Source organism: Galeopterus variegatus, unplaced genomic scaffold, assembly GCF_000696425.1.
Source record: "Galeopterus variegatus unplaced genomic scaffold, G_variegatus-3.0.2 Scaffold3708, whole genome shotgun sequence".
Classification (NCBI taxonomy): domain Eukaryota; kingdom Metazoa; phylum Chordata; class Mammalia; order Dermoptera; family Cynocephalidae; genus Galeopterus; species Galeopterus variegatus.
Genome location: NW_007729819.1, coordinates 144174 through 156201, shown reverse-complemented (window position 1 = coordinate 156201; position 12028 = coordinate 144174). Strand labels below are relative to the sequence as shown.

Genomic DNA, 12028 nt, shown 5'->3' with positions numbered 1-12028 from the left:
ACTTACCCTCTCTGAGCCTCATCTGTAAAAGGAGGATAAACTCATTTAATCCTGCCTTAACCCTGTGAAGTGGGAGCGATCATTATGCCCATCTTACATATGGGGAAGCAGGGTCAGAGAGGTGAGTCCTGGAGCCCTCTGGTCCCCTCCCCTCAGCCTCTGCCCCTGTCGTCCTGGGGGCCCAGTCCTTGGTCTTGGGTTGCTATTCAGGACCCCCAGAGAGGGGACCATGGGGTGGCCCTCTGGTCGCGATGCCTCCACCCGCTTGCCTGGCCTGGGGGCTCCCTCCGCCGCAGCACCCGCCCCTCCATCTTATCTAAAAATAATCAGGCTCCTTGGCAGACAAGCCTGTGAAGCAGACAGACGCTGAGCTCAGCGTTATTGGCTCCTGCAGCAGCCGCCATGGAGGACGAGTCGCGCCAGCCTCCTCTGCAGCCCCGGTCCTCCACTGGGACTGAAGGTTTGGGGGACACATGGCCAAGCCCAGCCGGCAGACGCCACCCCCAGCCCTACCCATTTGTCTCAGGTCAAAGATGAAGAATCATCATCAAAGAGAATCAGGCCCCTCCCACCTGTCAGACTCCAAAGCCGAGTGTAATCGCTGTGTGACCTCAGGCAAGTTGCTTAACTGTTCTCAGCCTCAGTTTCTCCTCTTCCAAATGCACATGTACATCACCCAGGCCTTACTGGGTTGCCAAGAAGCGGCAAAAAAAATAATGTATATGAAGCACTTTGGAGCATAGTGACATCTCGATAAGTGGTAGTGTCCATCACATCGCTATAATTATTATTACTTTTAAGTCCTCAGGATAACTGAAAATGTGGCATTGTTATTGTACCCATTTTATAAACAAGGAAAACCGAGGGTTAGAACAATGTCTTCACCCCACGCCCCTTGACATGCTTCGTCACCAGGTCATTCTATTCATTTGTTTGGGTGGCATTCAGACATCCCCCCCGACCCCATGGCGAGCCGTTTGGCTTCGGGGATCAGGTGTCTGAATTCAGATCCCAGCTCTGAGATCCTCCAGGGCTGTGTGGTCCTGGGCAGGTCACTTTCCCTGTCAGGCCTCTGTTTCCCCATCAGTAAAGTGGGTGATGACAGAGGCCACTCACAGGGTTGTTGAGGGTGCTTCTGACAGTGAGCCTTTGGTGTTTGCTTGGCACTGTGCACGCGGCTTTGCCGCACCGTGTCCAGCACCCACTGGCTGCCAAGACCAGGGATGTAATAACTGCACAGAAGCAGGTTCTCGTGTGAGGCCCCACACATGCCTCAGTTTCCCAGTCCATGACAGGAGCAGATGGGGCAGTCCTTCCTCTGCTTGGCTATGCAGCCCAGTAGGGCTGTCCCAGCCGTGGCCGACTGGGCAGCGGCTGAGGATAGTGTGCCCGGCTCGGCCCCGAGCCCTGTGGCTCCTTCCAGGCCGGGCAACCAGAGGCCCCTCCGAGCCGGCCAGTCCTGCTTGGACTGCCGCAAGGCTGGGCACGGGTGACCACTCCATTGGGAAGGGCCCAGCCCGGGCAACCGGCCGTCCAGGCTCCAGGCCTTGGGCACAGGACCCTCTTCTAGAACCAGCGCCCACACGAACTCAGCAGGCAGCAGTGCCCAGCCAGCACTCGGGCACTTTCCCTGGGAGGGGGATGTTTCTTGAGCACCTGCTAAGTGCCAAGCCCCCATGGTGGTTCTGAGCATGTGCTTTGGAATCGGGCAGACAGTGTGTGGAGCCCAGACCTCTCACCTCTTTGCATGCCTCAGTCTTCCCATCTGTGAAATGGGCACATCTATAGCACATGGCACACCCTCTCCCCCACGGATGCTGTTGGTGAGGGGAAGGGTGACAGAAAAGCAATAAAGCACTCAGAACAGTGGCTGGCGCACAGTAAGTGCTTCAGCACGTGCAGGGGCCGGGCTCTCTGACTATTGTTACTTTATAACCATGACTGCTGTTGCTGTCTATGGTGCTGTTACTTTGTATCCGTTAATGGCAATAGCCCTGGGCTGTGGCCAGCTCCCATTTGGAGCCTTATTTGATTGCTCATTCACTCTGTGACCTCAGGCCAGCCATGCCAGCCTCAGTTTCCTCATTCATAAAATAGGGACAGTAATTAAATCCACCTCCCAGGGTTTGCTGGGTTGCAGAGTCAGCAAATACGTGTAAAGAGGATTGGCAAGAAATTGACATTCAAGCAATTACTAACATTCTGTTTTAAATTTCGGTTTCTTTTTCTTTTTTCCTAAAAAGATGACCGGTAAGGGGATCTTAACCCTTGGCTTGGTGTTGTCAGCACCACGCTCACCCACTGAGCGAACCGGTCATCCCTATATGGGATCCGAACCCGTGGCCTTGGTGTTTTCAGCACCGCACACTCCCGAGTGAGCTATGGGCCAGCCCTAAATTTCGGTTTCTAATTATTCATTGCTAGTAATTAGAAATGTGATTGTGTGATTGTGTTTTGTGAATTTTTTTTTTTTTTTCAGATTACTGAGGATTTTTATAATGACCATCGTCATTTTCAAACAAAGACAGTTTTCTTTCTTTCCGATCTGTATGCCTCTGATTTCCTTTTCTTGCCTTATTGCACTGGGTAGAGCTTTCAATACAATGTGGAACAGAAGTGGTGAGACTGGGCATCCTTGTCTTGTTCCTGATCTTAGGGTAAAAGCATTTAGTCTCTCACCACTAAGTATGGTGTTAAGTGTGGGTTTTTGTAGATCCCTTTATTGGGTTGAGAAAGTTATCTTCTTCTTTCTATAGTCCTGGAAGTTCTTTTTTTAATAAGTGTAGTTTTAAAATAACATGATGCTATAATTATATGCATCTCATTTTAATTTTTTGTTGTGGTTAAATATATGTAACATGAAATTTATCATCTTAACCACATTTAAGTGCACAGCTCAGTGGCATTAAGCACATTCACGTGGCTGTGCAGCCATCACCACCATCATCTCCAGAACTTTCTCATCTTCCCAACTGACACTGTCACCATTAAACACTCACCCCCATCCCCCTCCCCAGCCCCTGGCACCCCCCATTCTACTTTCTGTCTCTGTGGATCTGACGACTCTAGGGACCTCCTGTGAGCGGATCACACAGTGTTTGTCCTTGTGTGACTGGCTTAGTTCACTGAGCACAATGTCCTCAAGGTTCATCCATGGTGTACTGTGTGTCAGAATTTCCTTCCTTTTTATTCCACCATCTCTTTTTTAATCATCTCTAACGCCTGGGAATATTTCTCATCCTCTTGCTGACCACTCGTCCATCACTTGGCTCCTGAAAACTCCCCATCTTCTACAGCTGTCCAGTATGGGAGCTACTAGCCACATATGACTATTTAAGTTTAAATGAGCTAAATTGAAATAAAATTAAATTTTCAGTTCCTCAGTTGCATAAGCCACACTTCAAATACTCAACAGCCACACGTGTTTAGTGGTGACTGAACTGGACAGCGCGGATTACTGCCATCATTGAAGAAAGTTCTATTGCATTGTGTTGCTCTGGCTGTTTCCATGAAAAATCAGGGGAAAAAAAAAAAGACACAGATAATTCCTCCTCCTGCAACCTGCTTAGACATTCAGCCCTAAAATGGACCTTCCTTTGGTATGAACCGATGTGCCCAGAGTGGATAATGTCTAAAGTCTGGCTAATGTCCCATGTCCCAAGATTCCCTAGCCCCCAAGTGGGCAGCTTCTGCTTGCTGAGTTTTTATTGTGCTAAATTAGCCCTTCACGGTACCACCTGATTAAATCTGGTCAATTTGTGAGGTTGGTAAACCAAGGCCCAGTGCAGAGAATCTACTTCCCAAAGCCAGTGTCAGATTCAAAGCCATATTGTCTGCCTAAGCCCCCAGGGGACACTGGACATTGTCTGGGGATATTTTGGGTGGGGGTGGTCCTGGCATGGAGTGGGTGGAGGCCAGGGACGCTGCTCAGCATCTACAGTGCCCAGGAGGCCCCACCACAGAGAAGGATCCAGCTGCAAATGCCAATAGTGCTTAAGGGGACAGACCCTGGTCTAAAGTCATCTGTTCTCAGTGGGGAGAAAACTGGCTTTTGGAGAGTGGGAGGTGGCTACGGTACGTCGCTCTTTTTAATGTATAAAGCTCAGGTGTGTAGATACAATTACAGTATATAAATAGATATAGAATATACCTACGCCATTAAAATTTCACAGAGGGAATGATTAGGGAAAAACGTTTAAAAAGCTCTTTAGGCAGAGGCAATAATGAAAGAAAAAGGGTTGTACAACCCTGCAGTGGAAAAAACCTTCCATCCAACCCTGTTCCTGTATTGGGTACACAGTAGGCACTCAGTAAGTGCTCATCCCTGAATGACCTGTCCCAAAACCTCCATCAAAGTTTGCTGTCCCAGGAGGCCATTTCCTAGAAGGCAGCAGGGTTGCCTCAGCCCGACACCCCCATAGTGAGTTTTATTTTATATTATTATTTATTATTATTATTTTGGCGGCTGGCCGGTATGGGGACCCAAACCCTTCACCTTGGTGTTATCAGCACCGCACTCTCCCAAGTGAGCTAACCGGTCAGCTCTAGAACGAGTTTTACATACAAACTTGCTGGGCGGCGTGGGCTGGGAGGTGGCAGATCTGGGGTCCCATCCTGCCTCTGCTCCCCTTCACGCTGTGTGGTCTCAGACAAACCACTGCCCGTGTCTGGGCTTCGGAGACCCCCGGGTGAATGAGGTGGGGGTGGGTGGGGGCCAAACTCGAGGTGTATAGAAGATAAGAGGATGGGTTTGGAGGAAGAACCAGGCATTTTAGACCCCCAGGATCGTAGCGTTGGAGTGGACTTTAGAGACTGTGCACGGTGTTGAAACTAGAATGGATTTTAGAATTATATCAGCGAACTGTGGATTTTAGAATTATATCAGCGAACTGCAGCTCACAGGGTTACCTGTTTTTGTACAGCCCGTGAGCTAAGAGTGATGTTTTACATTTTTAAAGTGGGGAGAGAGACAGAGACAGGGAGAGAGAAAAATGCAGCAGGTGACACTGATCTCCCTAAGAGCCTACTCTCTGGCGCTTTACTGGAAAAGTTTGCCACCCTCTGGCTGTGTGTATTTGGGCAAATACTTCAACATCTCTGATCCTTGAATTCTTCACTCATAAAATCGGGCTGCACTGAGTGATCATTTAGTTCTTTCCTTTGGTCGCTCAGCGGTTGGATTCCTGAGTGCCTACTGAAAGCCAGACACCAGGGGGACACAGCAGTGACCAAGGTGGACAAAAATCCTTCTAATGGGCACTGACGGGCAATAAACAAGTGATTAAGTCAAGGAAACAATTTCAGGTTGTCCGAAGTGCTAGGGAGGCCATCAGCTGGGGGATGCAAGTGGCAGCAGCTGGTGGGTGAGGGGCTGAAGCCAGGGCTCTTGGCAGGGTTAAGCAAGGTCACCCCTTGTGCAGTCGTATCTTTCAATAGTTAAGCCTTAGTGATTAATTCCTTTGACTACGTTGGGCTGCAGGTTTCGCCCCCATTGACACTTTCATCTTTATAACTCCCCTGGGAGGGACATGTGATTATTGTCCCCATATGGGAGACAATACTCTGCAGATGGGGAAACTGAGGCACAAAGATAGGCAGCAACAGATTTAAATTTGCACAGCACCAGCTGGCAGCGATGGGCCCGAAGTCAATATGAGGTGCCCTGAGGTCCCGCATTTGGGCCCCTCCTGGGCTTTTGATTAAGTGTAGCCCAGCGAGCCCTTTTGCTGGAGGGGGGCTCAGTTACCCACCCTTGTTGGCAGTTTGGGGCGATTCCTGGTATTTGGACCCTGTTCTCTGACTGGTTAGATAAAGCCCCCTAGCTGGAGGATGGCCCTCGTCCCACTGTCTACTGTCATCCCTGTGGTTAACTGGGGATAGCTGGGGGGCAGAATAAATCCTTCAAGCTTCCCTCCTCTGCCTGTGCCAACAAGCAGCCCACTGGAGCACAGACCCCAGCCCCATTTGCTTGACTAAGGCACAGGCCAGGGAAATGTCAGGGCCCCCACCCTTTGGCTGCTGAGGTGGGAGGCAGGGCGTGGAGTGAGAAGATACAGGTTAATGATAATAGCAATAGCACCTGCCACATACAGAGGGCGCACCCGGCTGTGCACCTGGCATTGCTCCATCTAATGACCTGTAACATCCTTGGCCACCCAGAGAGGGTAGGTAAGTTACCCAAAGTCACACAGCGAGGGATGTGAACGAACCGAGTCAGTTTTGTCGGCGCTCCTCTTAAAAACATATAAATGGACATCTTTTAAAATTTTACACAGGGTCAATCACAGGCATTAAAACTGTTTGCTTGTTTGTGCATTTTCTCCTGACCTGGTGGGAATCTCAAATACACTGTTTTCTGCAGCTAAGCTCAGCCCAGGTGTTCACTTTGGCACTTGGTATGGCTCAAAATACATGCTTTTTTCCCCTAAGATAAACATCATAGAATCAAAATATATTGTTGATCACACAAGAAAACAGGGACACGTTTTCCTGTGTGAAATACTAAAGCAGGACCAAGGGAGCTGGTCAACCCAACAAGGTCATGCTCTTAAAAGCTGAGTTTGGGATTTCCTGTGGATGGGCCCCCAGATGTTAGCAGACTCCCCAACATGGGGCTCCGCAGCCCAACAGTTCGGGCATCATGGTGGATGCCTCAGGACAAGGGGAGGACTTTTCAGAGCCTTTAAAATGCACTGGGTATTTTGAACAAGATTCTGGCAGGTCCCAAGTGGGTCTGATTTGGGGGCATCAAATGGAAATGAGGGTGGCATCTGAAACCTGAGCTGGGGTCCCAGCCCTGGCGCCACCTGGCCATGTGGCCTCGGGCTAGTCCTCTCTCCCCTCTGAGCCTTGGTTTTCCCCACCAGTAAAGTGGGCATTCCCAACCCTCGCCTTACTTTGTGGGTCTGTTTGCTCAGAGGAGCTCAGAAAGGGGAAGGGCTCATCACAGATATGGGGATAAATGCTCTTTCAGTGACAGCATTCTGCTAAACTCGGGTAAATGAACATTGCCCCCCTCTGCCCACAGCACTCCATGGCTCCCACTTCCCTTGGGGTAAAAGCCCAAGTTCTCCCCATAAGGCCCTGCATGACCTGCCACTGTCACCTCTGTGCCCTCCCCCTGTCCTTCTCTCCCCCTCGTTCTCTGCTCCAGCTGCACGGACCTCCTCGCTGTTCCTCCAAAACGCCAGGCTTGGTCCTGCCCGAGGGCCCTTGCACGGTCTGTGTCCTCTGCCTGAAATGCTGTTCTCAGTTATCTACATGGCTCATTCTCTCCCCTAATCCTGGACTTTCCTCAAATATCTCCTTGGAGAGACACACAAGGCTCCTTAAGCACCATGCATGGAGCTAGACAACCACAAGCACACTAGTATATGTGAGACGCTGTTCCTCAACCGCGACTGTATTTCAAGTGACACCCTCATTCAGCCCATTCTCTCGACTTCCCAGGTCCGTGGGATGTGCAGCCAGCGATGTCATCACCCCTTGCAGCCTTTGCTCAGACAAACACGGGATCATAGGTGACAACAGCAATGTAAACTGCATCCCTTTGATGGAGTGTACAAACTGTTCTTTCCTGTCCGTGGCCATGAGCCCAAACACGGTCTGTCCTAGCTCATGACAAAGTGCTGCCATGGCTTGCAGCCCTGGCTGTCCTGCCCGGGAGCACCCACCCCCTTTGCACAGGACAACAGCCTTTATCCTGGTGGTTAAAGCTCCCTCTGCTCGTAACTGTGAGGCCAGCGCACCCCTTGGCATTCATGCAAGAGATGTTTATTGACCATCTACTACTTGCCAGGCACTGGGGAAGTAGTGGAGAACCAGGTGGGGAGAGACGGACTGGAATCGACACACACAAGGTGCCTGAGATAAGTCCACGTGGTTCTAAGTTCTACCCAGCTGATAAAACTGGGGGGAGAGGGAACAGAGAGTGGTTTGGGGGGTGTCTTTGGACAGAGGAGTCAGCAGCGCCTCTGTGAGGAGGTGATGTTAGTGTGGAGGCCTAAGGAATGGGAAGGAAGCCAGCCATGGGGAGCGCTGGGGCAAAGGCTCTTCAGGCAGATGGTGCGACAGGTGCAAAGGCCCTGGGGCAGGAACACACGTGGAATGTTTGAGGAACAGAGAGACCACATGGCTGAGACACGATGAATAAGCGTGGAGCAAAGAGGTCAGAGGAACTGGGCCACTCAGGACCACGGGCCTGCAGGGAGGAGCTTGGGCGTTATTCTCCAGTGCAGTGCGGAATGATGTGACCCGATCACTGCAATATGTTTAAAATGACATATATGACCCGATCTGCTATACGTTTAAAATTACACATATGACCCAAATTTTTATATACATACACACCCCGATCTCTGCTATATGTTTAAAATTCTCTGGATTCCAGGATGTGGAGGAATTGGAACCCTTGCGTGTTGCTGGTTGGAATGAAAATGTTGCAGCCGCCGTGGAAAACAGTATGGCAGGTGTAATAGACGGAATTCTGTCCCCCGCAAAGCTCACTGAAGCTTGAGTTGTGTCTCCCAAGTTTCATGTATTAGGAACTCAGCCCCCACTGTGACTGTGAAGAGGGTGGGATCCTGTGTCTCCCAAGTTTCATGTATTAGGAACTCAGCCCCCACTGTGACTGTGAAGAGGGTGGGAAATCCTATGATGGTCATTGAAAGGTGGAGCCTTGAAGAGGTGATTAGATTGTAGGACCGTGCAGTAGTGAGTGGATTAAAAATGGTGGTCAGGGGCGTGGTTCTGAGGGCTTTAAAAGGAGAGGAGAGTCTGTCTTTTGCTGTCTCTGCTCTGCTTCCAGCATCTTGCAATGTGAGACCCCTGGGTCACTGTCACCACCACCAGATGAACTTTGGACTTCCCAGCCTCAGAAACTGTAAGCAATAGATTTCATTTTCTTTACAAATCACTCAGCTTCAGGTATTTTGTTATGAGCAACAGAAACGGACTAATATAGCAGGTTCTCGAAAAATTAAACACAGTTACTGTGTGACCCCGCAATTCCACTCCTCAGATCTACTCAAAGGAATTAAAAGAAGGGACTAAACAGATATTAGCACAACCCATGTTCACAGCAGCATGATTCACAACAGCCAAAAGGAGGATAAGCACGACGTGGTCCCTCCACACAGTGGACTGTGACTCAGCCTTAAAAAGGAAGGAAATCCCGACACACGCTACAGCGTGGATGAACCCTGAGGACACTGTGCTCAGTGACATAAGCCAGACACACAAGGACAAACACTGTGATCCACTCACAGGAGGTCCCTGGAGTCGTCAGATCCACAGAGACAGAAAGTAGAACGGGGGGTGCCAGGGGCTGGGGAGGGGGGTGGAGAGTGAGTGTCTCATGGGGACAGAGTTTCAGTTTGGGAAGATGAGAACGTTCTGGAGATGATGGTGGTGGTGATGGTGAACGTGCTTAATGCCGCTGAGCTGTGCACTTAAAAATGGTTAAAATGGTAAATTTTATGTTATGTGTGTTTTACCACAACTACATTTCTTTTTAGTCTCTGTCTACTGAGTGAATTCTGGACTCTCAGATGGTGGGAGACCCCGAGGAGGCCCAGGCCACTATCATAAGAGTCTGGCCCAGGGTGGTGGCCTGGGAATGAGCAGAGTGGTCATACTGAATTTATCTTTTGGCTGTGGAAAGGACAGGACTTGCTGAAACTGTAGTTACACTCATTGGAGAGCCAGAGCTTCCACCAGGCCCAGCAGTGCATGTGCAGGAGCTCCCCATGTCCCCGTTTCCAGCATCGGCCGCCACAGTGAGCCCGCCTGGCTTATTTTTCAACCTTTGCCAGCTTCCAAATGGAGCTGGCCGTGCCGGACTGCCACGTCCGCCTCCCAACATCAGCCAACTAAAGACAGAACCAAAGCCANTCCACTCACAGGAGGTCCCTGGAGTCGTCAGATCCACAGAGACAGAAAGTAGAACGGGGGGGTGCCAGGGGCTGGGGAGGGGGGTGGGGAGTGTCTAATGGGGACAGAGTTTCAGTTTGGGAAGATGAGAACGTTCTGGAGATGATGGTGGTGGTGATGGTGAACGTGCTTAATGCCGCTGAGCTGTGCACTTAAAAATGGTTAAAATGGTAAATTTTATGTTATGTGTGTTTTACCACAACTACATTTCTTTTTAGTCTCTGTCTACTGAGTGAATTCTGGACTCTCAGATGGTGGGAGACCCCGAGGAGGCCCACGCCACTATCATAAGAGTCTGGCCCAGGGTGGTGGCCTGGGAATGAGCAGAGTGGTCATACTGAATTTATCTTTTGGCTGTGGAAAGGGCAGGACTTGCTGAAACTGTAGTTACACTCATTGGAGAGCCAGAGCTTCCACCAGGCCCAGCAGTGCATGTGCAGGAGCTCCCCATGTCCCCGTTTCCAGCATCGGCCGCCACAGTGAGCCCGCCTGGCTTATTTTTCAACCTTTGCCAGCTTCCAAATGGAGCTGGCCGTGCCGGACTGCCACGTCCGCCTCCCAACATCAGCCAACTAAAGACAGAACCAAAGCCAGGCTCTGGAATTCCCAGCTACTGGGTGTCACCAGCCATTTTTAAACGTTAGCCAGCTGAGGCTCAAATTTCTTTGTCCTGGAAGGCAACGCCGTACATGCGACCCAGCCGTCGTCCTCGGTGTCCTGCTGTGCCCATCTTCCCTGCCCCTCTGCCTCTCAGGAAAATGCCAACCATCCTTCCCAAACCTGCCAACCTCTCCTTCTCTGGAACACCCTCCCCTGGCCCTTTGTCCAAACCTTTGTCCTAGTCCCCATCACCCTGGACTGAATCTGGATCTATAAATATATAAAAGCCCAAGTCCTCCCCGCAGCCCACAAAGCCCTGCATGACCCGCCCTGTCCCCTCCCTGCCCTCCCCTCCTCACCCTGCTGCAGCCACACAGGCCTCCTCGCTGTTCCTGCAACACACCAGGCTCGGTCCTGCCCCAGGACCTTTGCACATGCTATTCCCTCTGCCTGGAACATGCTTCCTAAAATGCCTGCCTGGCTCACTCCGTTGCTTTATTCTGGTATCTGTTCAAATGTGGTTTATGCATCCACAGCCCCGGGCACAGGATCTAGGATTGAAGCTCCGGGAAGCTCACAATTTCACCTCTTCATATCCCTCCCAAGAAGCGGGACCACAGTGTTCCCATATTTGTCCAGTAATGTTGCAACCTACTTCGCGTCCCCAGAGCCTTCATTTCCACCCTGTACGAGTGTCTGTGCAAACCCAAGCAGAAGGGGAAACTGTGATTCTTTCCTTCAACACGTCTTGAGTGCCTACTGTGTGCTCTAGGCACTAGGGACCCAGCACTGAACAAAACAGACACAAATCCCAGTCCCATGAGGTTCCCATTCATGGACTTCCTACCAGCAGCCATCCTGAGAACAACCTGGGGTTGAGCCACAGCATGAAGGTTGCAGGCTAGACTGAAGGTGGACTTCCCTGGCAGTGTGGCTGGAGGACTGAACCTGAAATTGCCCTGGGTGTCAAGGAATCCCAGTAAAATCCTGACCCTCCCTAGAGAACCCCCCTTCCATAAGCTCTAAGCACATCCCCCCGAGGCTTCCAGAGGAGAGAACCAGCCACGGGTCTCACCAACGCTGTGTGACCTCCCCAAAAGTGCTTTCCCTCTCTGAGCCTCCATGTCCTAGTACAGAGGAGCCAACCCCCCAGGCCAGTCCTTCTCCAGGAGTTGTCTGGACAAATTAAAGGGGAAAAGCAACACGATGGGTGCTCACGGTACTCACAGCCCCCTGGGGATGGCGTGGGAAGCCTGGACAAGACGTGGGGGACCCAGGAGTCAGCCGCGTGGACGGGGTGGCCTCCCGGACGCCGGCCTCCGCCGCCTCGTCCTTCCTGCGAGTCTGGACCACACTTTCCATCTCCCTCTGCCCCGCCGCCGGCCGCCTGGGCCCGAGCCAACCTGCTTCGGAATCACTTTCAAAGAAAAGTTTCTGTTTCTTCCCACCCGGCCGCCGGTCGCCCCCGCCTGCTCCGTGGCCTGGCTCCAGGCCCCGC

The 12028-nt window shown here is 51.2% G+C and overlaps 1 protein-coding gene across 1 annotated transcript in view; it reads right to left on the bottom strand.

The window, feature by feature from the left end:
- Positions 1–12028, bottom strand: part of NFIC (nuclear factor I/C (CCAAT-binding transcription factor)) — a 53183-nt gene that overhangs the window by 23335 nt on the left and 17820 nt on the right. Inside the window, exon 5 of the mRNA XM_008585780.1 lies at positions 11758–11933. Coding sequence (XP_008584002.1) covers positions 11758–11933 — 176 coding nt within the window. The remainder of the gene's footprint in view (positions 1–11757; positions 11934–12028) is intronic.